Raw genomic sequence first — 27,234 nt, 5'->3', positions numbered from 1 at the left:
TGAATTAGAGGGAGGAAAAGGATAAGCTAATCTTGAATCTTGAAAATTGAAACTAGGTATTTTTAGAGTTTTCAGCACAAGTATTTTCGAAAAGAGTTTGGCTTTGTTTTGGTAGTCGCCATAGTTTAGCGCTTGGCACTTAGAGCTGTTTTCAGAGTGGAGATGTGCTTTTCTTTATGTGCTATGTCATAATATTCAAAGCTCAAGCATTTGTGACGCTTGACATGAAAGGTAATTCTGATTTTTTTTCTTAACAGTTCTGGGAAAAGGCCCTTACAAATTGGTCAGCTATTTGGATGGAGAATTTGTAATGGCAGTGAAACTGGTAGATGGTGTTGTTTTCCCAATGAGAGGAGAAGATACTGTTCCTGGACATGCAGTGAGCTTTATGCTGACTTCAGGACTTTATAAACCCAAAGCACATGGTAAAGTCACTGTAACCTAGAAGTTTAAATAAGGCAGAGCAAATTCTGCCCTTGAATACGAGCCTGTGGTTAACAATAGACCTGGGTCAAAAGATCTTTCCTTTACCTGTCAGCTGCCTGTGCACCTTAATGTTGTCTGCCAAAATTTTCATTTGGTTGGTTTTAATTAGATGATTGTAGCTCTATAAACAGATGCTTTTAGCTGAAAAACAACAGCCCCCTACCCCTCCCCAATCTTCGGAAGTATCAAACCAGTGTTGTAGCCCTCCACCTTTCCTCTGGCAAAACTTGGACATGGGAAAGAATGGGAGAGAAAAGATATAAGAAAAGTACTCCCTCATTCACTGGCTTTGCCACCATCACTCATTGTCTGCCCACTTGTACAGAGATGCCCATTGGCATTAACCTGAGCTGTGTAAGGGTGTACACTGCAAATTTGTCTCCTTCAGGTCCCAACTTAAGTTTGCACTGAAGGAGTGTGTTCCTTATGCAGCAGATGAAAGAAGTCTTGCACACTTTCAGACAGGTGGAGAAAGCTTACAAGAATATATTTAGCACTTTGTGACATTGATTAAATGCTAGAGTTGTCTGCATACACAATTTCAATGCCCATAGAGCATTTAATGCCCACTTGAGTCTCCATACAGTTTTACTGCCCAGAGGCTTCTGCTCAGGTCTTTGGATGGCCTGAAGGTGGCTGTCTTTGTGTAATCAAAGAAGGGATATAGGTCAGTTGAAAAAATGACAAGCATTTGATTAGTAATACTGCTGTCTGTAGAACTGACACAAGGACTCATGTAACAGAATATCCAGGGCCAGATTTCTTTTATTAGTCATAGTTTTGAGACACTTGTACATTGCGTTCAATTTAGGTTTGGAAAGGGAAGGTCAGTCCTGTTGTTCTATTCCCATATAAAAATCTCTCACTCAGAATTTAACCTGACAAATAGAATTTGTGCCTTATGGTCCAATTTGAGCAAATAGCATTTCATCATTTGACCGTGGCAGAGTTTATACAATCAATATGATATTTCTTATATCCATGTCTTCATTTATATATCTGTATGCTTGGTTTTTTGCTACCTCAGAAAAATGAATGTGCTTCATCAGCTTCAGACAAATTGTAGACAGTGGAAAGTTTTGGGCACTGATGTACTGATTGGCTATGTGGCAGGTATTATAAATCATACTGACTGACTGTTGTTGTTTATCAAAAATAACTTGCTGCAGACAATTAATAAAGAGAAATTCACAAGTGCTACAATTTTTCAGATTAATTGAGGTTTTTGTGCTCAGAAAACAAGTTGGTCTTCCAGAAGTGTCGTACCAGAATGTGATACTTTGTTTAACAGAGATCATTTGTTTTCTATGCATTCTTTTTTTTCAAGAAATGCTACCCAGGTCTGGAGGGTTAGTTGATTTTACAGTAGTTTAATGGCTGTTTTCAAAAGAATAGCAGAGCAAAATAGAATGAAGTAATTCTGTGAGCAACAGATGCCTGTAGCAGGCTCAAGACCTGCCACTCTGCAATTAGATGTACAGAGGCTTGCTTGAAATCAGCAGTACTGTTTTCAGGGTAAGGTATCATGTCAGTACATTTGCCAGAAAACAGACTTTACTGTTAACATTCTTAGGGGAAGGTCTAGAGACCTGACCACTTAGAAATTAAGACATAAAGCTGTAAGCTGAATGCAAAATACATTTTTGTAGTTTATTTTTAATGATAGATTGAGCTCTTAAGCTATAAATTCCCAATGGCAAACATTACTTGTAAAGCTAGTTAGATTAAGTTTGAATTTTTATTAAATAAATGGCTTAGCGAAGGCTGTAAGAAGTTCTACTTGTCTGCTGGGCTATATTCCTTTATCCTGGTGTGGGGCAAATTTCCTAAACTGCTTATATTCCTGTTGAAATCTGTAGTGTATTTAGAAAACTAAATATCTATCAGAACCTAGCACTCTGAAATCAACATATAGCATATTTTCTTACCAGATTCAGGATATTTTCATTGATAAGGCCAAAGTCAGTTTTCATTGCTCATGCTACAAATATCAGTAGTGGTACATCAGAATGAATTTAGTTTGTTATGCATGTATCAGCAAGTAAATGAGTTCTGTGTGTTTTTTTCAGATTCCAACTTGATTTCATTTGAAACAGCTGAGAGACCAAACTATTTTCTTCAGTTGGCCTCCAATAATACTCTTGTTCTTTCTAAATGGGAAAAAAGAGAATCATTTCACAACAGATCTACATTTGTCATTCACAAGAATACATGGCTTTCAGGATACAGTTCCTTTGAGTCATTTGCAAAACCAGGATACTTCATCCACATTTCAGCCTCTTCAGTTGAGCTTTTGAAGTATCATCATTCAGAGGAGTTCAGACTGTCAACCCTTTTTAAACTTGTAGGTAGGTAATTAAAATCGTATTTTATGAACAACAGTTTGCTCCCTGTGAAAATACAGGCTGAATGGAACTGATATTTTCAGAGGTGATGAGATGGCTTACTTCTCCCCTACATAACCAGGAGCTGTGGGTAATCTGTGGCACACAGGCTGAAAATCTTCTTCCCTGAGCTTCGTAGCGAAGATGAAATTCTGTCATCTTGTCAAAAGCTATTAAATAGCCTAACACACAACTTTGCTGTATTTGCCAATGGGTTTTGGAAATACACAGCCTAGTGTATAGTTTCTGGGTGATACTTGCATTGTATGTGGTGAGGAAGTTCCTAAGGAGTAGAAAATTCATGCTGATGAATAACAGATTCATGAAGGGAATTGAAAAGAACTGAATGGATCTCTGAAAGCTAGGGTCTGTGGATGACATTTTCTCCTCCTTTTGCTCTGATTGCCACCAAGAGAGAGTTTTCCATTAAGTGCATTCTCATTGCAAGCTTTGTGGCCTCCTCAGAGGTCATGCCATCCAGTACAAAGGACATTGCCTGTAGATTACACTTCTCAAACCTCGTGTTTCCCTGGAAAACACCTTGACCTTTATCCATATACCCACTTACAGAGGCTCTGCCTTTTGGGATGTTATCCTCTAGTGTTTCAGGCGTCATCTAAGCGGGAGATGTATGCCTCTTCTTGGGGATCTAGATGTCTGTCTCTCTTGATGTTTCTTGGACAGCTACAGCTCTCGCATACACAATGCTGTGAGAGTGTTTATACCTGTTTGAGATTCCTATTCCTGTAATATTAGTCCCATTCCACTGAAACATAAGGGTCAGAAATGTAGGAGATACTCTTAGGATATCCTCCTTCGTAGGAGCTGGATCAGGAAGTTGCTCCTACGAGAACTGATGACAAAAACCACACATTAAAAAAATCACTAATCAATCAAGGTCTTCTTTAGATTAGTAAGGAAAAGAAATAATAACTGTTTTCACATATTCTAAAATACTTGGGAACCATGCGCTGAAATGAAGATGGCCTTACAGGTCAAGAACAAGATTCAAGAGTTATATTGGCCTATAAAATAAAACAAAGCAGATAATTCATGAAACTACCATTTGCTTTAGTGTCTGCTTGTCTTGATATATTGGATACATCAAACACATTGATATGACTCTTATTTATGAACTTCAGTGACAACTACTACTTGCTGAAACCACTGGCCTTTGTCTGGTGTATAAAGTTCTCAAATCACTGCAAGTGTTTATTTTTATGTTCTAAAGCTTTTTATTGCACTGTAATTTAAAATGCATTAGTAATTCATTTACTGGGATAGCAGTATTTTAATAGGTATTCCTGGCAATCCCATTTTTCAAAACCAGTTTTTCATTCTCTGAAACCAAAATTTGTTTTACAAGAAAGAAAGAACATGAAATATTGTAACAAATGAAACATGGCCTGACCATGTTTTACGGTGACCATTTTGAATCTCGGTACAGACAAATCTGAAGCAGGCACTGACTTCTATGACAGAAGAGGCCAACTGTATGCCTCATGGAGCTTCTTGTTATTAAAACATTGAATTAAAGTGTTAATGGTGGCATTGTGAATCTGCTGATGTTTTGTGGTGCATTATGCTGACAGCCTAATGCAGCTGTTGACTGGCACACTCCAACTTCAGAAAAAATGACAGATTTTGTCATTGCCAAATGCCTGTTGCCTCTTGACAAATGGTTGTAATCACAGAACTGTTGAGGTTTTTGAACAGCAGAATTACAGAGCTAATGCTATTACCAGGATGTTCGTACAGCATTTCAAGCAAGAAAGTTTTTTTGGATATAAAAAAAATATCTGCTTAGTCTTTGAGGGAGGAATGAAGAAGGTTAAAACACGCTCCAATTCTCAGTGGTCGTCCATTAACACAGAGTGGTATGTCTTTTCAAGTGTGAAGTCTTTTTACTCTCCAGTCATTATACCAAAAAATCCTATCTATGCCAATGGAAAACTAAAACAATTTACCTCAGCAAGTGGGATCAGATCAAATGATCAAGAGGCATTTCATTAATCACCACATCCGAGGACTTGGGTTTCAGAGTTTTATAAGCAAGAAACACAGGGCTCGAATCTTTCTCCAGTGTACTTTCACAAGGGCCAGCCTGCTGATGTAGGGTAATTACATGGTCTAAAAATACAGCAGCATTTGTTTAAGTTAATGGAAAAGTTACACCAGCTCCAGAGTGCACAGGCAAAAGCATATTGAGTTTCCTGCTGACTATTGTAAATGCTTTGCATATTAGATCAGAAACTCTTGAACCGGGAACAGCTATTCCTGTGGAATCAGAGGATAAATATTGGGAGCAGAATAATAGGCCCAGTAAATCCTCTTGGCCAGAAAGGTCCTCATGAGACTTCTTCGTGCTCTGTGATGCACATTCAAAAGGAAGAATTTTAAACGACCCGATCATCACAGCAATAGATACATGTTTGTTGAAAGTCAGATGACGAGTCACTTTTTCCAGTTTCATAGCAATAAATATTGTCATATTGAAATGCTTTGACTATAAGTTGTGCAGATATGATGGACTAACACTGCAAAGTATTTTCCATGAGAAGTCATTTCAGCTTTTAAGTTGGATTATCTTCATTGTACTTAGATTTGTCTGCTGTCCTGTCCCCACAAACATTTGAGGCTTTGAGCTGATAACTGAATTTGAGTATCTAGAGTATACTTACAAGAAAACACATTTTGCATTCTATACAGGGATTTTTACTGGCAATGGATTAGTAGGCATTCAGCCAAAAGAAAGACTACACTTAGTCTTACCAGATGGACAAACACAGAGGTGTCATGTAAGAGTGATCACTTCAAATTTGAAATTGTTGGGAAATTAGTGGATGTAGGGAACTGATGATCTTTTATGAATATAGCTGCAGTTTCCTTACCCTTTTTTAAAATAACATGCTAAAGCTAGTTACCTTTTATGTTTCATAGAATTATCATAATGTGCTTTATCATTTTAAGATCACTATAAGTTAATTTCATGTATATTATAAAAATGTGACTTGTCCTATATGAATTCTGCAGTAAAGTTCTTAATAATGTTAGTTCTGTGCTTTAACAGCTAACTTGCTGTAAATATAGGGCCTGTCTCAGAGAGAATTTTCAGCTAAAATTAAAATCTCAAGATGCACTATGTATATAAACACTGCACAGAGGTGTCTATCAATGTTTAGGTTTGATACAGGGCATTTTTGGTTGCTTTTATTGTTTATATCTTAATTAACTGAAACACATTCAAAAATACAATACAAAACTGAAAATGAAAATAATTTTAATGAAAAACATTTTTTTACAAAAGCATCTTGAGTCTTTAGTGATATAGTTGATTATTTTTACTTCAGCTTACTCTTATCCGTTTCCATCAGTAGAATTAATTTTCTAGAATGTTCTATTTTACTTATAATTAGTTGCTCTTAAGTGTCAGTCCAAAAGATCATGACATGAGGACTGGAACTGGATAATGCTGACCAACTGCTGCTGTACCTGCAAATCCTGGGTATGTTACTGAACACATCTGCTCAATAGCTCTTGGAATCAGACTGAGGTTACTGTAGAATTATAACATCTTTCCTATTTATACCAAATCAAATATTTGACATCCCATTTTTGACTGAATAAATAGGAAGAGATTAAATAGCTACATTAACAAGATTATATTTTTCTAACATGGTAATAGTAAACTAAAACAAAAGTATTTGAGAGGTAGATAATTATACTTTGCTTTCAGTGATGTTTTGGCTGGGCACAAAGTTCAATGTTTCCAGTGATATTTGCTTACATTTCTCCTTGCAGAAACTTAGAAGTCAGGGACAGACTTTGTTCGTAGTTTGTGTGTGTTAAATGGGTAGATAGGATTTCATGTTTCTAAACTTGTAACTGAGGAGATAGGCAATCTACGTTACTAAACAGAGTATTGCTGCCATTATAAATAGAACTAAATCTAAAGCAAATTTTGTTTCTACTAGTTTTTTTGAAATCCTTAGGAAATGTAGCAAAACAGGCAAAAAGTGTCAGGTGAGAATGAAAATCCAAATACTTTTTTTTTCCCCCTTATTTTTAAAACCTTTATTTTAAATACAACCTTTTATTAATATTAGAACATTACAAATTTTAGGGTTTTTCTTAAAGGTAAGTAGCCATTTTTTGAGCATAGCATGAAATTATTCATAATGTGCAGATTGTAACAATGGCAAATTTTGTTCTTATGAGGTAAAAGCATATTAAAAAAAGTCAGGATGGACTTGTCAACACACAAAAAAATGACCAAGGTACTAAGTAAGGTTTTTGTGTCTCAATAGAACACCACAGTCTGTTGGTGATAAAAATTTAAAATTCTTCATTTAATGTAGCAGCTGTTCTCATTACCACAGAATTATTTTTGAAAGCCATGAAGAATGAAAATAAGGTACAGAGAACAAAATGCTTCTCTGATGTCCAAGCAAGTGAGAATACAATGCAGTTGGGGAATATCTTTTAATATATTGTCTTTGGCAACGTGTATACCTGCATTGATACACAAGTTTTCTGCAGTACTGTAACATGTCGATATGCTCAGTTCCTGGTAGGTGAAAGAGCTGTGGGCTCAGTTGGCATGTCAGCTGGAGCAACTGTCATCCAGGGTGTAATTTACCATTTTGTGAAGGATTTGCTGTGTCACCGAACAGAAGACAAATGATGGTAGACTTCACCAGGAGACACATGGTTATTTTCAAATGCCATGACAAATCCTTTTGAGGAGCACATGCCTGATATAAGAAGCTTGATTCATTGTCTATAAACTGTGTATCATTCTTTTGTTGTGAGTGAACCGTACTGTTGCACAGAGTACAGTAATCTCGTATTACTGGTTGCTGGGGGGTGAATTTAAGTATTAAAAAAATGGGAAGCATGTGGTGGAGGTGGCTGATTAGCATCCTGGCTAGCATAAAGCATTCATGCCATTACACTGGTGAAATCCACAGTTTCTGAGCTGTGGTAGTTTCTGTCATGAGAACAGCAGTATTGTAGCAACAGTAAAGCTCAGGTTAGTCTGACGTAGAAGTCAATGTTTAAAATCAATACAGAGAGTGAAGGGAATATTTCCTTCAGTTTAGGGAGGGGGGTGCTTGAATGGCTTTAAAGCTTTTCCTTATACCCTAATGATTGTGGGTACTTGGGTCATAGTTAATATGATGTACTAAAAAGAGGCAAAACAATCTATTATTTTAGCCAAGTGTAGAGATACTTCATTGATCTCTTGGCTTAGTCTTGAATTCATGTTAGTTCAGATCACAGCTCTGTGCCTCTTTCTCCTCCCCTTCATTTTCTGCCTAATCTCTATTTACTCTAAACATTGTAAGCAGAAATGGCATCTTGTTAGTGGGTTTTTGTTTTTTTGTGGTTTATTTTTTGTTGTTGTTGGGTTTTGTTTTTTTTTGTTTGTTTGTTTTTTTAATAGTGGCTTGCACAGTCAATCAGCTAGGTCCTTGGGCTGCTTAGGCATTCTAGAAGTGATACTGCCAATAATGAAAACTTTAAGTATGATGAATGACTGAACTGACATTCTCCTAATGCTGGAAAGGCATTTTCTCATAATTCATAATAAAGCACAGATTTCACTATGTCTGATGGGTTTACTGAGACATACTGAAAACTTTTGAGATACTGGAATCCAGTTCATGCAATATGTTCAGCTCTTACTGTGGTGATTTAGTCTGTTCTTTTATATAATTTACACACTAAAAAAACCTAATACAGCTTGGCCTGGTACACTCAATTCTCTAAAATCCCTTGACTGAAAAATTAAATGTCTGTTGGTTCTACATCTCTTCTTTGAAAACATATATTATAAGCAGGTTCATGGATTCATCTGTTGTCCATACTTCTTTCTGCAGAAGCAGAGACACAATTTGCAGACAAGCATGACTTGTTTGTTCTTGACTGAAAGCGGTGTTTATGAACCACTCAACAAATGCTATGCCTTTATGTATAAATTCTCCCTATTTCCTACCAACACCAGCAAGCTCTGTGAAAGCTTGAGGTAAACGTGGCAATTATTTAATAAAAGTCTATGTTTGGAGAGTGGGAGATGGTACATTAATCTCGGCATTTGGAAGTGTTAATTCACGATCACTCTTCTGCTAAACTGAGAAACTAATGTTCCTCATTGGATTACAGTATGTGTTCTGCAAAGTTTACACCTTTATTGTGTTTGAGACTTCTTCTGTGATTAATGATGAGGTTTGTAGCAAGAGTTAGAAGTTACGGATCTGTCTCTATACTTAATCTAGGGTAGTCTGATGAATGAGATTTCCTAGATTCCATTTGGATATACTGTTATTGCTGGTGGTTACTACTGTTAGTTATTGCCTGTGCCAAGAGGTCTCTGATATGTTCTGCCTTTTTGTTCTGTATCATCTTCTTTTGTACTTAAACCTTACCACTCTGACCTGTCAGGGCATATAAAACCCCAGTCAGCAAAATATATGGTAATAATTCCCTTCCTCCATGAAATTTAAGCAACTTAAGTTGGTTTCACTAGAATGGGTCACAGAGGAATTCAGTGATGTGTATTTAGCTTTTTGTGAGAATGTAACTTTATAAATGCATTTGTGACTGTCATAAGAATCAAATTTGGAAAAGCAGTGGTGTTGTCCTTGGATAGAATGGCATGTAAAAACGGTAACACTAGATGGCGACATACACACTCTTTTGTCATGAGTTTCATTTATACCTTTGATTTAAGAGACTTATTTGTATTAAAAAAAAATAAGACAACCATGGTTAATAATGGCAGAGAGATAATAGCCTCTAAGTGCTGATGTCCCTAAATGGCAGGAAGAACAATTTCTTAGGATCTTCATGGAGAAATCAAATGTCTCCCAGAAAATGTAAAAGAGCTACTTTCTTTGTATCTCGGCCAAGCAAAGAGCAGCAAAACTTAAAAGCAAGAAGACTTCAAAAGACCAAAAATGGAAAATTTTTCTAAGTAGTAAGCATTTTCTTTCTAGTCATTAATGTAAACATTGTTTAAGAGCAGCAGCTCTTCTTAGGCTCTGAACAACATAGCTCTAAGATCAGGTTTACCAGTCTAGAGGGGACCCATATGTCATGATGGTGGTCTTGTGTAGGTGTAAATGTAAGGGAAGTGTCACTGCTCAGCCCTGATGGCTACAGGAAGGAGCTGGGGTGGGCTGTCATAGTTCAGATACTGAAATCCAGGTATATTGCCTAAGTCATGCAGGCATTGGAAGAGCCACTGGGCTAATCTAGCATTGTGCGGGAATCCATTCTGCATGCAGATGAGGCAGGGTTGTAGTGAAAAAGGAAACATGATGCTGCATTTGAACATGCAAGTGCATGTCACCCATATGATAATTGCCACAAATTTGTTTCTCTCAGATTTTAGTCTGTTTCTTCTTTGCTTTAATTTTGTAAAGTTCCTGTATGATTTAACAAGCACTGGAAGTATAGCTGATCCTTATTTCTGTTTATTCTCACTTTGAAGTTTAATTCTTCCTCTATCTGAATTTATACTTTGGGCTTCAATTATGTGAATTTGAACTCTTTCAATAAACACTGCCTGCATAGACACTCTGAAGGCAGTTTGGGTTTGGGGTTCTTTTCTTATTGTTTGGTGGTTGGTTTTGTTTTTTTTTTTTTTTTAATTTGCCATAGTGTTTCGTTATTGGGACTATTTTATTTGGTGAAGTATATGTTTAGAGATAAATTTTGCAAGAGTACATGTCTCATCTCATCTGAGTTGCTTTGTTCATTGTAGAAGTTAGAATTTCAGATTCAAAATGTTTGAGGTTTGAATTAATTTCTCTTTGAGTCGCTACCTTGTACTGCTTTGAGAAGATCAGCTGTTAATAAGTATTGCTTTAAAGAGCCTAAACTGACATAATTTCTGCTTATTTTATTTGGAATGGTGTTTGGTTTGGCTTTTAAAATACAGTTGTATCATACAAATAATGTACACCTTTGTGCTATTTTACACATGAAGACAACAACAGTTATGATATATTATGTTATAAAGAGTATGAGTGTATCCAACTGGTGCTTTTTATTCTAATAGCAGTAATTGTACTGAATCAACATAATTTAATTTTGCATTTTGTTTGAATAACTAAACATACAGTTTCTTTGCTGATAAAGTTGTTAAAAGCAAAGGGTCTAATTTGCCTGACTTTATTTTCAAGTGACTGTAATATGCAGTAAATATGGCTAATTCAGTGTCATTTTTTATACTACAAAGAGTAAAACAGGCTGCAAAGCCAGCACTCTTTAATATAGTCTGCATAAACATAAACTGTTTGTCTATGTTTTAAAGACTTTAGCAGGTCAAAAAATATTGACAATTTTATTAGTATGGAACACAGGTAGAAACAGTAAGAGATTTAGAGCTGCAGTGAAATTAAAGCATGCCTCTTAGTGATATGTATCTGTGTGTTTCTAGAAATAGATGAGAATAACAGATCTTGGTTGTTTTTCAGATGTCAGATTTAAATTTCTATCCCGTTCTGCATGTGAATGGCATTATGATGCCTGTACAAGCCCTTGTTTCAAGACATGCAGGGACCCTTTGGGAAAAACCTGTCAGGCAGTACCGAAGTAAGTATCTGTATATTTTTTTTAAAGTATGTAGTTTGGGTAATATACTTATGCAGCATCGTAAGAATATGAGGGACCACATGTAGGCTTAGTATAGCAGGACTTTGTTCTTGAATAAGGAGGCAAGTGAAGGAGAAAAGAAATGGAATAAAACCTGCTGTGGCAGCTACATGAAAGTGGCATTTCAGTTGTTAGTTAAGTATGGTCAGACTTTGGAATGACTAGGATATTTTTAACATTTAAGCTGGGGGGGTATTGTAGAGTATTAATGAAGAGACATGATTACAAATTTGTTTCAAATAGTTGTGTCCCTACTTTTTCATTATGGTATTGCAACAGCCATATCTGTCCTTCCTTTCTTTTTCCTTCAAAATGGAATTTCTGCTAAGTCTGGTAAAAGTGGCGTTTGGATTTTGATGTGCAAAAATGTTTGGCATTTCTTAAGCATTAGCATTCACTATTGAACCTGTGACCATTCATTTCAAAGGGCGTCGCAAAGTTAATGCTTTAGCTTAGATCTGAGTAGGAATGGAAGCTGTGGTAATTTGAAGGAGTATACTGAAGTATCGAGATTTAGATAGGACAAAACTGTCTACTTAAAAATACTTTATAAATAAATCGTGTTTTCCAAACATTAAATGCTCAATCCAGAAGATACTGTTCAACTAGTTAATACTTAATGTTTTTCTTTTAGAGTGGAAGGATGCATCCCTGCCTGCCCTCTCAATATGTTGCTGGATGAAATCACTCAAAGATGCGTGTATTTTGAAGACTGTAAGTTTGCAAAATTATATATAATACATATGATACTTAGCAATTTCTTAGGTCTTCAGTCAAATTTTCAAATAGCAGTGCTCAAATTTGTGTAACTATGACCTTAGTTACATGAATCTTGAGCTCACTGAACGTGTTTTCATTATAATTTCACTCCTCAAAAATCTGACACAAATTTTAAACTAAGAAAGCTGTTCTTTCTTCATAAAACATTTCAGTAACATCAGATGTGCAGCAATTTTTTTTTTTTAATTTGTCTGTCTATGAATTTCAGAAGTCTAGAGGCAATTGAAAAGATCAGAGTTATGTGAGTCAACATAATTTCCTTCTAGCTCTGCTACCGTCATGGCTATAATTATTTATAAATTTCAGACTACTGTTTACTTGTGTCTAATTTCAGGCATTGAACCTGCAGATGATAGTCCACCTTTGCCACCCAGCATTCGAACGCCAGCAGTTTCACACATACCATCAAGTACAAGTCTGGCAGTGATCAGTGAAGTTGTAACTTTATTTCCTGTACCTGAAGCAAAGGTCATGGAAACAACACTTGCTTCAAAATTGCAACTCACTGCAACTACAGGGAAAACTGAATTTTCAGCTGTTACATCTAGTACAACACTTCCAACCATAACTTTATCATCAAATATTTCTTCACAGTCAACAGAAATTACATCTGGGAGTAGCACTACAGCCATGTTTGGGACAACACAATCTAATGTAAGCTTGTCTTCTCCTGTGGACATTTCTCCATTGTTTCCATCTACTGTCAGTTCAGAAACTTCCACAAAGGTACAACCGCTTAGTAGTGATTCCACTAAATTATTGAAGGCTACAGAACCTCAAACAGCAACTGCTACACATGCAGTGACTACAAGCACAGAATCAGAAAGCAAACCAATTTCTACTTTTATGTTTACTGGGACACCACTTATACTTAGAACAACAGAATTTCCAGTCAAAACTGAAGTAATGGAAATACCAGAAATAGCCACAAGAACAGTTCCAACAAAAGAAGCACAAGTAAAACCAGAAGGACTTACAGCATTTACATCCAGTTCATTTGAGTCAATAACAGAAAAAACTACTGTCTATCTGCCCCAGTTTTCCACATCACCACCTCTGGGCATGCCTTCATACACACCACCAGTAAACCTAACAGGAACCTCAGAAGGGACAAAAATAAGTGTAGGACAGTCTTTTACCACAGTAGCTAATGTTACATTGACATCATTTTCTTCTATGAGCACTACTTTGCCAAAACCAGTATCTTCAGCAACAACAGAATCAGCAATTGTTTTCACCAAACAGAGCGTGAAGACATTTTCACCAACATCCACACCACCCATTTCATTAGGAAAGGCAATTACAGAACCTCCTGTTGAAATGGTTCAACACCTGACTGGTACTGCAGAGGCAACTTTCACTACAACTCCAGGTCCAAAGACGACAACTCTGCAAACTCAAGAGAGATCATCAGAAACAACTTTGTTATCATTTACAACTCATAAAAAGGAAACCCCCAAAACATCTCGTGTGGAGCATACGTCAGGTTCCTCTTTCCCTCCGTATTCACTACATCCTCGTTCTACAACTGAAAAATCCGTCACTCTTTCTATAAAAAGACCTTCAGTGTCTGCTCCTACTCCTGCTTCTCCAGCTTCAGGTGAATTAAAAAAAACATTTAAAACTGTTTCAACTACAGGATATCCCTCATACATAGTTGTAAACACAACAAAGTTCCTGACAACATTATACAGTAAATATCCTGTTGTGACTGAGACTACTAGAGTGACACCTTTGTCTGCTGAGGTAACATCCAAAATAACATCCCCCTTTGAATTACCAGCAAAGTCAACTATATTTTCTGGAAAAACATCTACCGAATACAAGTCCACTCTGGTTTCAAGTACAGTGAAGATAAGCACTTCAGGATATTCAGGTAATGTTACCACATCAGCCTTGAAAACCTCTATCTCATCAAAAGCCACCACAGTTCCTTTCATAGCTACAGAAAGGGAGTCAGCTCAAAGAACATCCTTCACTGAATCTCCTCTTGCTCTCCTTAGTGCAACTGAAACCACATTGTTGACGACACAGCCTGATAAATCACAAGTGGAAAGAATTACTAGCATCTCTACTAGTAAGCCATCTGCTTTCTCTTCTTCACCCTCAAGTTCTCTAATCTCTTTAAACATTTCTCTTTCCTCGCTACCCTCGTACGGAAAAGAAGCATCACTGACAGCTCTCAGTCCTGTGCATACATCCCATGAAACAATCTCTTTATATCCAGGAACAACTGTAGCAAAATCTACGTTACTAACGGAAAAGACCTCTCCAGTCCTGCCTTTCTATACTTTATCCACACTAACAGAACAACCAAGTCCAATAACAACAGTATCACACGACAGATCACCAGGAAAAGCCATTTTAAATATCACTTATGCCACATTCTCCCCATCTCCTGAATTGAGTAGTCAGCTCATAACAACCAAAAAAGTAATGACAGCCAAAGAAAAATCAACTCTGTCCCCTTCTGTTGTACTTCCAGTAACAAAGTCTTCCTACGCTTTCTCAACCTCTACGTATCTATCAGATAAACTGATTTCACCTCCTTTAACACAAATGATACAAGAAGTAACAACCATGCCAAAATACCCAGTAGAAACTAAAATAGTTTCTACAGCATTGAAATCTACAGTCCAAAGTATAACAGATACAGTAAAACTTACAGCAGTTACAGCTCAGCCATCCTTTCCTCCATCTTCACTAGGCCCTTTTTCTTGGCAGACATCTTCAGGAGGTGAACTTTCAGTACAGACCACAAAGACCATGGCTATACCAAGTTTTTCTACTCAGAAGGCTATGGAACTTGGTCATCAGACTTCTGGGCCTTCATTGACAAGCCAAAGCAGTATCCCAATTTACCAGTATCCTGCAGAAACTCTAACAAAATCCACTGGTCAGCCACAACCTGTCTTTAGCACAACTGAAGCTACAGTAGAACGGACTTCTTCATTTCCCTTAATCACTTCACTACCTGAAGGCATACATTCAAGTATATTACCTACCTCAGTAGGTCCTACACAAGGTATTTTGCCAACTGAAAAAGTGTTGCATTTAACTGATTCAGTCACACACCCATATGTATCAAGAATTTCCTCCGTTTTGCAGTCTACAGTCCCAACTAGAACAACAGCTGACTTGATTTTTAGCACCAGAATTCTCCCTTCCTCACCAGAAGTGCTTACAGCTTCCTCCTCTTTAGCAACAGTTAAAAAAGAAGCATTTCCTTCCTTTTCCACGGAAAAAGCAGGCACTGGTCTAAAATTCACAAGACAGGCCTCATTTACTGAGTCACTTGATTCAAGTCAAACACTTGAAACAACTACAACTTCACCAGAATCTAAGTCAACCTCTTCATCACTTTTGTTACCAAAAACAACAGAAATTCCCATTGTGATGGGGATTGGGCCATCCACATCAACAGGCAAAAGTGGTACAGAGAAAACTGGGGTGCTGCCTAAGCAAGTCACACTTTCAACCACCGCCTACAGTTCCCCATTTCCAGCAAGTACAACATTGTCAGCTATGGCCCGTTCATCAGCTGCAGCTTCAGCCTCTTCAGTGATAAGCAGTCCTGGGCAAAATGTCAGTATTGTATCAGCAACTTCAGACAAAGCAGAAGCAGTAACAGAATCCATCAGAAGTTCTGTGAAGCCCACCTATCTTCCTGTTACATCAGAAGCAAAAGGAGCCATGTCCCTTGATACGGTAAAATCTGAAGAACCAGAATTAACAACAGAAGTCCAAGCTGTCCATATTGAAGGTGCTGCTGTTACCCCAGAAATACCTCAGACATTTTACTCTCCACATTTCACCAACACAACTGTAGTTGCTTCTAATATAAGTGTGTCAGTAGTGTCCACTACACATTCATCCTCTGAACCAAAACCTTTTTCTATAGCTGCGTCATCAGCCAGTACTACTCAAACTTCAAAACTTGAAATATCATCTGAGGTACAAACACCTATGAGTTCACTGCTAATGATATCTGAGCATCCAAATGACACAACGGTTCCAGCAGTTTCCTCATTTGCCCATTTATCTACTAAACCACTTCATGGCTTGGCTACATTTTCTGATAGACTGGCAACAGCTGAAGCCGTGTCAGGAGCCACAGCATCAGCTTTTATGCTGCCTAGAGAAACGGCAGCTCTTCAAGCTTGTACAGTGAGTAACTGTAAATATTTATCTGCTTGGTTTTGAATATGTCTGGTTGCTTTTACATGCTGATAAAAAAAATTGTGAATCATACTTTGGGATTTTAATTATCTGTATGAAACAGGGAGCCCTGTTATTTTCTGTACCTGAAGAATGTGAGCCCTCTTTTTGAGCAAATACTCTGCAATATTGTGATATTAGGTTGGTAAGAATGGTAACCTATGTCTTTTATTAAATATGCCTTAGCCAATCACAGAGAATGAGTGCATAAAACACATCTGCTTAGATGGACAACTGATCCAAGTTAATAAGTCGCAGAACTGCCCATACAATGCAACTCAACCCAGCTGTGGAGTTTTAGGATTTGCTACTCAAATGAATGGTGACAAATGCTGCCCAAAGTGGGAATGTGCATGTAAGTTTTAATTGTGCAGTACTTTTGAAGTTAATTTACATAACTAATTAATATATATCTAAAAAGGCTAAGAACTTACACTTCCACACCATGGCATAGAAATAGAAGATACATATTGTACATATTGTAATTTATAATTCTGGTTCTACATCCAGGGAAATAAAATGCTCCTCTAATGTAGGCTATTTCTCTTGTCCAGCTTTAGATATCTTCAGTGGACATGTCTGTGTCTGATTTAGACCCATCTTTTCTGTCTAATCAGAGGACACCTAGTTAGTATAGTCGGTGGATTTTTTGGTTTATCTTATTTCTTCTTCGGGATGAGAAAATTCCCTAGACTCTGTTAACTAGCACTGTTAACCTTTTGGGGACTTTGGGAGCATAGCTTTACCACAGTCACTCCCATCAATTATCGATAATAGGATAGAAAGAATCCAAACCTTAAAGAAAATTCAGTTTAGTCCATAATAGCAAAGAAAGGATGCAGAAATAAGCAATGCAAATTTCTGCTTCTGCTCTAGAGCTTGAAATAGCTAGTAGAACTCCAAGCCCTTGGAAACACAAAAGCTTTAGCAATAAGCCTGGGAAGAAGGAAACTTTCCACATGGTCTTCCCCCTTAGGAACAAGATTAGAAGGGAACTAAGGATCCAGCATGATCCACTGACACTCATTTTTTTTGCCAGTTTGTGGTTTGTAAAAATTACAAATCTTTGCTCACAAGAACTGTAAGAAAATACCTGATTGCAGAGGCCTAAAAATTGTCCAACTGAAAAAAGCAGGATTTGATTCTGCTGTCCAGTTACAGAGATTCAAGAGGACCAGATATAGTTGAAAATATGAGTGTTCATATATGAAATTTTAGTAAGCCAGTTAATCTTATAAAATTTATTATCTTCATATTTTGTAATATTTACAGAAATTCTGAAGTTAGAAGAAACATTTAATTTCTTTTTTTTTCTTAGGTCGTTGCACAATTTTCTCTGATCTGAGCATTGTAACCTACGATGGAAATCATTTGGCTTTATTCAAAGAAGCATCCTACGTTGTTAGTCAAACTCAAGATGAAACTATAACCATTCATGTCCTTGACTGTAGAATGGTAACTAACATTTATCAGCTAACAAATGGTGTTCAGTACTGCTAATAAGATGTATCTTAAAAGGAAGGGCATAGTAATACCACATAGTTGTGTTTAATTATTCACTTCTGTGCAATATCTACAAATTGTACTTTCACTTTACAACACTTATGAACTGTATAGCACTTTATCATCTGACTGTATACTGATAGTTCCTTCCGAGAAGTTTGCACTGGAAACACCAATCTTCAGAGCCGTAAAAGACTGTAGGATTGTCAGACTAAATTAGACCACCTTGTGCATTCCATGTTTCTGACAGGGGCAAATACTTGTTGTTTCAGAAAGGCAAGAGAGAAACCCTAATGGGTATCCTGCCTAATGGGTAGTGTATTTGCTTTATGTCATGAAGAGTTAATTTTTTACAAGCTTTTACAAAACTCTTTAAACTCCAGTCTCTTCTATGAAAGCTGAGTAATTTTGATGTCTGTATCAATGTCCATCACAAAGTTTGATACCAAGTAGTACCTTATGGAAGTTAATTCCAGAAGCTCCATATGCTCGATATGAAAAAGGAGATCTAGTCTGTGACTTTCAGATTTGTTTTTCTGTTTTGTTCAGTACCTTGTAGCTCGGGAAGTATAGATGTATTTCTGATCTTCTGATCCATTGCTTCTGTACTGTTCATATACCATACAGATTGATCATTCCCAATCTCATTCTTGCCCACCTTCAGATATGTAGTTCATTTTTTTTGGTGTTCAAATAGCTAGTCTGCCTTTTTTTTTTTTTTTTTTTTCTTGAAAACCTTTATTTCTGTGGTAATTTCAAGACAGGGTGGTAGAACATAGTTGCTGAACACAGTGAGATCATAGTATTTTGTTTGTTTATTTTGCAAGAATGCTATACAGATGAATTCTGTAGTCTAGACTTGAAACTACAATCAGCAGCAGTTTTCCTCTCAAAAATGTACACCCCCCAAATCATTACTGTCCCAGTACCTAAAAACAATAAGCAGGTAATGTATAAAGTTTTTGCACATCATGACTATGATTGATGTATTTTTGCTTTCTCCACAGAATAATTCAAATTCAACTTCTTTGTGCCTGGCAATGTTGAATTTAACCTATGTATCAGACCAAATTATTATCAATCGTTTAAGTAGAAAAGTAAGTATTTTGAGGGCTAATTTTTCTTTGCCTTTTAGATAGCACCTTACTTCTGTTATCAACTGCATCCTCATGTGGATACTGAAAATTAAAGGAGGACTCAATAGGTAATATAATTAATTATTGCAACTTTATAATTTGGTAAACTGCTTGTAAATTCAATGAGTGATACAAGGACAGTTAATGAGGTAAGTTGCAGAGCAAGATACGTAAACTGCTAGTCTCTTTACTACCTATATTATCTTTGTGGAGATGAGCCTGGCTTCTTTTGAAATTAGTTATGAGTTAGATTCCTAAGGTGTTGAGAATCTGGCCTGAGTTCTTCTACCTACAGCACTTGGTACCTGACATTTAATCCCTTTTCTGTGTGTATCTCAGATAACAGTAAATTCAAGATTTGCTTGGCCTACTGTTAGAAAATACGGATACAAAGTTGAAGATTCAGGCTTCAAGTATGCAGTTGAGACCCCAACAAAAATCAGAATTCAGTGGTTTCACAACACAGGCGTGATGATTATTGAGTTTAATAGTACCAGAGAACCAAGAGCTTTGGGACTATGTGGTAAGTATAGAGTAGTGCAAGAAATAAAGGCATTCAGATGCTTTGCTAGAGAGACACATTTTTCTAATTATATAAATTATCTTCTTCAGGATCTGTCCCAAAAGAGTTATTGCAAATCTTTGCAAAGTTTATGATACTATTAAATTATTATTAATTTTGTTAATTGTTGAAGTGGTGTTTGATACCTATCCACGTAATCACTTTTTACCCATAGTGTTGCTTCTGACTGCAACCTGTCTGAATCACAGTCATGACTGCCGTAACCAAACCCTAATAAGTAAGTCAGTCATAAATCCATAATGTCAAATAAGGTCATTTACAGATTTAGTGTTTGATATCCATCTGATAGGAAGTGATATGTGCTATTTTCAGTTTCTAAAGGTCAGAATTCACAGAAAATGTTAACTTGAGAGACCTAATCTTAATGTATCTGTTGGAGGAAATAGTTTGGAGGGAATTTCTTAACCATAGTCGGTTAAATAACCATAATGTTGCACTCTGTTAGGTCTGCTCAATAGTTTCAAGTAGTTTCTTTCTAAAAACATAGCCTTGAATAAGCTGTTGGTGCTGTAGCTTCTGCAAGCATGGATTTGTTGATGTAAATCCCTACTGTGACACCCGAATCTGTAAATTTATCTGCTGTAAATTGGAGCTGGAAACCAGGGTTACAGACTTCATATAATTACACTGCATATCTTTCCAGTTTCAGAAAGGGCAAATGCCTGTAGCTCAGTATCAAATACCAGGGATCGCTCAGTCCAGTTCCAAGTTCTGCAGACAGTAATATGCTACTCACAAAGGAAGAGAGTTTGAATTTACTGCCATTTTGAAATCAGGTTATTGTCTGTAATTTACTCTAACTTTTGTTTTAAACATTGTTCTTGCTCTGTTTGGCTAATTGTTACTGTAATTAGATTAAACAGAGACAAGAAAGTAAAGATTGTATTTTTTAGTAAGCCTGATTCTAGTTATCCTGAAAATCTCTTTTGCCTTTACCTGTTTGATTACTGTGATAGGGGAGAATTGGGAACATGATGTTCCCGGTTTACAAGGTGCTTTAACTAGATGACAACACATTTCTGTGGATGATGTTCCAAGTACAACTTCTTCAGAGCATGTGCTGTATTTGTCTGCTATTCATCTCTGATTGTGATTCTCTGCATAAGTCTGCCTGCACAGTACTGTCCGGTGTGACTTACCAGAGCCTGCTTTAAATGAGCTGGTTGTACTTCATCTTTTCAGGGTAAATTAGTCTACTCTGATCTCCTGTGCTTTCCATATTAGTCTGCTTCTTGTATTTGAGATTCCTTAGATGCTGTTTGGCTGAACTGCAGTATTGGTAGATCCTGATTTTTCAGCTTCATGGAAGTGATAAAACTGGGGGCACAATTACAGTTTTGTAGCACAATCATCCCTTGGAAGGATCTGTGTCAGAGACAAAAGTGTCTTTTACAGTAGAAGGATCAGGCAAATGTGGCAACTGTTGAAGAGCTGGTGTGGGAGATGAGGAATGTGGGAACAGAACATGGACATCTCTATAGCAAAACTGGTGAAAGAGTGCAAGCATGTCAGTTTTAGCTGCAACCAGATCCTTCAAAGCCAAATGTGAAGCCTTAGTTTTGCTGTGTTAAATCTCCTTGTCAATGTATAAGAGAAGAAGTGGAAAAAGATATCCCGGACAGCATAGCAATCCCTTGTAGTCTCTCAGAACCATCAAGTACTTCCTATTTGTGTTGCATAGACTCACAATCTCAAAAAGTTCAACCAGAAACATTTTTGGTTAACTAATGGATACAGCTTCAAAAGCTGGTTTACTCTCTGAATGCCTCTTCCTGTATCACTGATTGTCAATGGCTTGCTCTTGTTGTCAAGAATTGATGAAAAATTGTAAACCAGACCATTTCTTTAGAAAAGAGTTAAATCTGCAAATGGGCTTTGAACAGATAAAGATTTAGAATTGCCATGCAAGTTTGTGGAGACATCAAAAGAAAACATTCTAGAAGTCTGAAACAAAAGTCTCAGAAATTATGATTAGGAAGAAAGAATGGGGGACTGATCCATCATTCTGCTTTTTTGTCCCTGCTGGCTCTTAAAGGACCTTCCAGAGGAGAGTACTGTAATACTTGGATGTTCTGTGTTGACCAGAGTCACTCTGTGTGTTACATTGCTTCCTTTGCTCCAGAGAGTTTCAAAATTGCCAACTGCCTTAGTTTAAACAGAAACAAAATGTGATGCTGCCTTCTGAGTGTGCCATAGCTGGCCCCTCCAAACAGCTCTTTGTTATGCAGTAGGTTTCCTTTCACCCATCTTAATTCATAGGTGCATCTTTACTTTTGCTTTGCTTAATTTGTCTGTATTTTGATCTACCAGAGATCCACATCTGATGTGGGTTGTGATACTATCATGTTGTATAAGTTCTTTAAAAGCTATTTACTTGTTTGAATATACCACTTCAAACATTCTTCAGAATGAACCACGTGGCATTAACCTGCCTTTTTCTTCTGGTAATACACAGGTTTTTGTGATAGAAGCTTGGAAAATGACCTGATGCTACCCAACAGGACAGTTTTAAGCAAAAGTGATGCTCCATCAACTTTTATAGACAGCTGGCAAGTGCCAGACACATTAAAGTATGTTGGAGAGGACAGGCATCGGGAAACTAATTGCTCAGTCATGGACTGCTCAGAGTGCTTAAGACTGGTGTTGAACCAGACCTTCAGCAGCTGTCATCCTTATGTATGTTAACTATTTCTGAAGCTTACATTTTGAGAGAGATGCAGTTCTAATACAATTTTATGTACTTGTTAATTTAATTAATGTGAAACTATATGTAACTACATCTGTAGAATGGGATATATGCTTTTTTGTATCTACAGTTGCAAGGTAAAAATAATGGAAGAGTGTGGCAGCTTTATAGGAGAGAGAGTGCAACTAACACTTTCAGAATTCATAATATATCTCTGTTAGTTTTGATAATACCATCTAATTTATAAATCACTCACAGCTAATTCAACTGTATCAATATGATGTGGAGCAAAGTAAAATAAAATAGTTTTAGGTTTTAATTAATCCTTAAGTGTTCAGTAATTTAACAAGTTCCAAATCATAGCAGGTAATCCGAGAGCCTGCATTCTCAAAGGCTTTAGAGACAAGGAGTTCCAGCTTAGAGAGATGAGAGGGTAGAACAGACCATTTAAAGCAAATCTAAAGCAAATACCAAACTTACAGTATGCAAATAAAGTATGTATTTTTGTTCATATAAGTACATTTACCATTTCACCTTTTGTATATTGTTGAGCTCGAGGAAGAGGAGGCCAAGAATAGACAAAAACATAGAGGTAAGGAACAAAAAGGAACAATCAGTAATTATGCCTTCTGTTGGAAAAAACTGTAGTAGCTCTTGCCTTGGCACTTAGAAGAGATGAAACTAAGGAATATAAGGGAGTCTTATATTTTTTCAACATTCAGGAAGCCTTATTTTTAAATACTTGTAGAGTCTCTTTGTATACCAATGAAGGCTGGTGGCCTCTTGCTTACTGTGAAACAAGAACTTTCGGCTTCAGTGTTTGTAGTGATATTTAAAAAAGTCAATCTGTTTCCTACTTAGCAGGGTCTCTATGAAGGTGCAATATTTTTTATTTTTTCTTTATTAGGTTCCACCTGAGCTATTCTGTAATATATGGGTTCAAGACACTGAGTACATTCAAAATCCATGCGTTTCACTAGCTGCCTATGTGGCAATGTGCAACAAATTTAATATTTGTATAGAATGGAGGAGCTCTGATTACTGCCGTAAGTATTCTGCACCTCTAGTGTTCACAGAGACAAAATTTGCCTAATGTAAGTGTTACTGTAAGTTGAAAATACCAGTGCTCCTTAAATTCTCACATACTTTGGAAGTCATTATCAAAATAATGAATTTAGCATTTTGTATGATATAATTCAAACCAGTGTGCAGAAGGAATCAGGATCATTACAGCCATTTCACAGATGAAAAAGGTAAGCTAAAGAATCTTGCTCAGAAGTCTACCTCTGGCTTATAATGTACTTAACTGTAGAAGTCAGATCTTCTCACTTGCAACGTAGTGTTCATTTCTCTTAGCCACTTTGCACTGATAAAAACAAAACACAGCAGATTTGGTTGTGGAAAGGAGGAAGCCACAGAAAGTTCTCTGGTACTTTTAATTGGTGATGTCTGCTTGATGCTGCTCCAGAAATTGTGTCTTTGGAGAAGGCATTTGAGAAATGGAACACCTTTGAGATCAGACAGAAAGTAAGGAGTAGAACCAGAGAGCTAGAGTATCCTGGCAGAAGATATCTCCCATAGAAACATACTAAAATATAAGGCCAAAAGGGATGTGTAGTTGTCAGTAGAGTAAATAGAAAATCTGTGTTACAGCATCTCTTTATGCTGTCAATGGTGGCCTAGGAAAAGCCCTATGCAGTGATAAAATAGGGAGGTCTCTGGTTTCACTGCTTGAAAAGGGCAAGACTTACTGATGAAGTGTGATCCCCCTAAATAAAAGAATTCACTGTACATAGAAATCATAAGTGATGTCTTTTTAAAAATGATTTAAGGTGCATACATGTGTGTAGTCTTCGTGGAAGCATGTTGTAATGCCCTGCAAATATTAGTCATGGAGACTAAAGCTTAAAAACAGTCAATTTAAAAAAAATAATTCTTCAGTTTGTGTGGCTTTTATTAGCAAATAAAGGTTTAAAAACAGATCTTACAAAGTGTATCTGTAAATAGTTATGTGTCCCATCCATCATGAAGGGACACATCACTCTCCTATTTTTATGCCACAGTGACCTCCAGTGGTGCTAGCAAGGAGGAACCAGGAAGTTGCATCTGGACTTTGTGGTCACCAAGTGTTGATACGCTGTAGACCGATTTTTAAAAGCCTGAGTTCCTCTGTTTACAGGGCTCTAATAGATATTTCCTGTGGGGCATTATGGCCATTTTTAGTAGTGAGGAGCTGAATAAGATCGACCTTCTCTCCCAATTAAAGTCTGAACTGGAACCTTCGTTAGTTTTGAGCAGACAATCCCATTCTCAACTGGACTTTGTCTCGTTACCATGATTCCAGAAGGTGTTGTTATATGATTTGGGTATTACTACATGAGGAGGATCATATATTTTGGTAGTCCACTGTACCACACTGTTGGCATTTGTAGTAATTCTCCATTTGCCATATTTATGCAGCTTTAATCACTGGTTTGAACCAAAGAAAAAACATGTTAAGTTTTCAACACCAAAAGTTAAACCAAAATGAGATTCTTTTTTGTTTCATTCCTGCATGTACCCATAATGTGCCAATGAATTTACACTAGTAGTATAAACACTGTTAAATTTAACTGTGTTCTTCGACTTAAAAATAACACACACAAGAGAGCAATTAATGTGGGTATCTATTAAATATAATAATGAATTCATTCCATTCTTTATAATTCCACATAAAACGATGTTGAATTTGCTTTTATGTACATATTTTTCTGGCTGACAAAACTTTTCCCTTTTGTAATCACTGCATTTTCTTTAGCCACTGCAAAATACTCAGAATGAATCAGAACACTGTATAATTAATCTGTGTAGTATTTACAAATGTTTTTGAAGTTTAAAGTATTTTGTGTCAACACTGTTGTGTGGTTTGATATCCCTACTGACAAAAAGCAAACCAAAGCCTGATGAAAATGTTACTACAAAAAAAAAAAAAAAAGAGAGAAGTAAAAGTGCTCACAACTTCCTTTTATTTGAATTTGTCATGTAGAAGGTAATTACCTTCTGTGTGTATCAGTGTTTTAGGTTGGTAGAACCTACTGAATTGGTAAGCACAGAAAGTTAACAAGACAATAATATTTTCTCTTAGGTACTGCCTCGTGATCACAACTTCAGAATGAGTGATTTGTTTATTTCTTTTCTAGCCTTTCCCTGCTCTGAAAACTTCTCCTATCAGGCTTGTATAGCTGCCTGTGAGGTTCCAGATAGTTGTCAGAATAATGAGGTTGCTTCTCTGGACTCAGACTCCTGCTCAGTGTTGACAGAAGGCTGTGTCTGTGCTGGAGGGACCATCCTTCACCGAACTCACACTGCTGTCTGTATTCCTGAAGAAAAATGTGGTATATTTGGATGTGATTTTCTCCTTTATTATCTGCAAGTTGGTGGTCAAATAATTTGTTAGCAATAAGTCGAGTTCTGGTCTGTTGTTGCGTGGGTTCTGCATATGGCATTCAATTGAGGGCTCTAGATATTCAGTAAATAACTGTATGGGTAAGCAAACAGGGAGTGTCCTTGTGACGTACAATTTTGCTCACCTTCTCTCAGCTTCAGGATGCTCTTCAAAATGGAAGGTTTTGCCAAGGGTCCAACCTATTGATACTAAACAGCATTAAAAAGACATATGGAAACAGTTAATTACACATTTTTAATAATACATATGTATGTCCCCAGCACTGATATTTATTTTCATTACAATTTTACCTGAGCACGCCAAACTGTGGACCAATACTTTACACTAACAACACAAATCTTAAGGATGCTTTTTATAATAAATCAGATGGCATGAAGCACAGTAAATTACTGATAGTTTTGACATGTGTGAAATACAAAAGTAACTTCTTTTAGATCACTGCTTTAAAAACAGAGGATTGGATTGGGTTTTTAAGTGACTAGCCTTGCAGTGAAGACACAAAACAAAGTGGAGGTCCGGATCCTCTGGAGGGTATTGAGTGTCTTGCTTTCCCATACAAACTCAGTCTCAGCCTGTCTCCTCTTTCACTTTTTTGTGGGGTGATGGGGATAGGTGCTGCCTTTAAAACTCTGGGATTTTTATACTTCATAGATCCATATCCGCTGTGGAAGAAAATGGTGGTCAAGATTTGAAGTAAAAAGGAATTACTTCTGTTTTCTGTTGTCCTGATCTAGCTTGTACAGACAGCTCAGGAGCACCTCATGCAGTAGGTGAGATCTGGAAAACTTCTTTGAGTGGATGCTGTATGCAAAAATGTGTTGACAGTGAGACCATTATTCCAGTGGAGTACAACTGTTCAGATACCCACAACTTAGTCTGTCAGCGATTTGCAGAAGTGGCCTTGCTTGTTCCTGGTGATCAGACATGTTGTCCTCAGAAGATCTGTAGTAAGTATTCCATAATGGTTATGAATGCTTTCCACTTGAATATGCAGATATCCTTTCTCTGTGGTTTGTTTTCCTGTTACACATCCTACTTTTGAAGTGAATGGAAATTACTTTGTTTTGAATTTACAGATTATGTAGAAAACTGTAGAAACTTTGTATTATTTGGCTCAATATCCAGTAGGTTTTCAGGAGAGGTAGAGGGAGGGGACAAAAGTTGTAAGAATTGAAATAGCACTGTGTTTATTTGGATATTAATTGTATTTCTCTCAGCTGTACAGGTTACTGATTTATTTTTAATACCCAAATACAAATAAATGATATAACTAAATCAGAGAACAGAGAATAGATGATTGTTTGACTAATTTACAAAGTGAGCAGTAAAAAAATGATATAAAAGGGTTTTTT

The 27,234-nt window shown here is 36.8% G+C and overlaps 1 protein-coding gene across 1 annotated transcript in view; it reads left to right on the top strand.

The window, feature by feature from the left end:
* Positions 1 to 27,234, top strand: part of OTOG (otogelin) — a 105,575-nt gene that overhangs the window by 61,059 nt on the left and 17,282 nt on the right. Inside the window, exons 32-44 of the mRNA XM_042785098.1 lie at positions 258 to 425; positions 2,556 to 2,834; positions 11,354 to 11,471; positions 12,166 to 12,245; positions 12,646 to 16,478; positions 16,716 to 16,884; positions 17,848 to 17,984; positions 19,040 to 19,129; positions 19,508 to 19,691; positions 22,207 to 22,427; positions 23,345 to 23,483; positions 25,617 to 25,811; positions 26,617 to 26,829. Coding sequence (XP_042641032.1) covers positions 258 to 425; positions 2,556 to 2,834; positions 11,354 to 11,471; positions 12,166 to 12,245; positions 12,646 to 16,478; positions 16,716 to 16,884; positions 17,848 to 17,984; positions 19,040 to 19,129; positions 19,508 to 19,691; positions 22,207 to 22,427; positions 23,345 to 23,483; positions 25,617 to 25,811; positions 26,617 to 26,829 — 5,826 coding nt within the window. The remainder of the gene's footprint in view (positions 1 to 257; positions 426 to 2,555; positions 2,835 to 11,353; positions 11,472 to 12,165; positions 12,246 to 12,645; positions 16,479 to 16,715; positions 16,885 to 17,847; positions 17,985 to 19,039; positions 19,130 to 19,507; positions 19,692 to 22,206; positions 22,428 to 23,344; positions 23,484 to 25,616; positions 25,812 to 26,616; positions 26,830 to 27,234) is intronic.

The sequence above is a fragment of the Tyto alba genome, unplaced genomic scaffold (assembly GCF_018691265.1).
Source record: "Tyto alba isolate M040663 unplaced genomic scaffold, T.alba_DEE_v4.0 Super-Scaffold_8, whole genome shotgun sequence".
Classification (NCBI taxonomy): domain Eukaryota; kingdom Metazoa; phylum Chordata; class Aves; order Strigiformes; family Tytonidae; genus Tyto; species Tyto alba.
The sequence above is the reverse complement of the archived record's forward strand: the minus strand, read 5'-3'. Positions and strand labels throughout refer to the sequence as shown.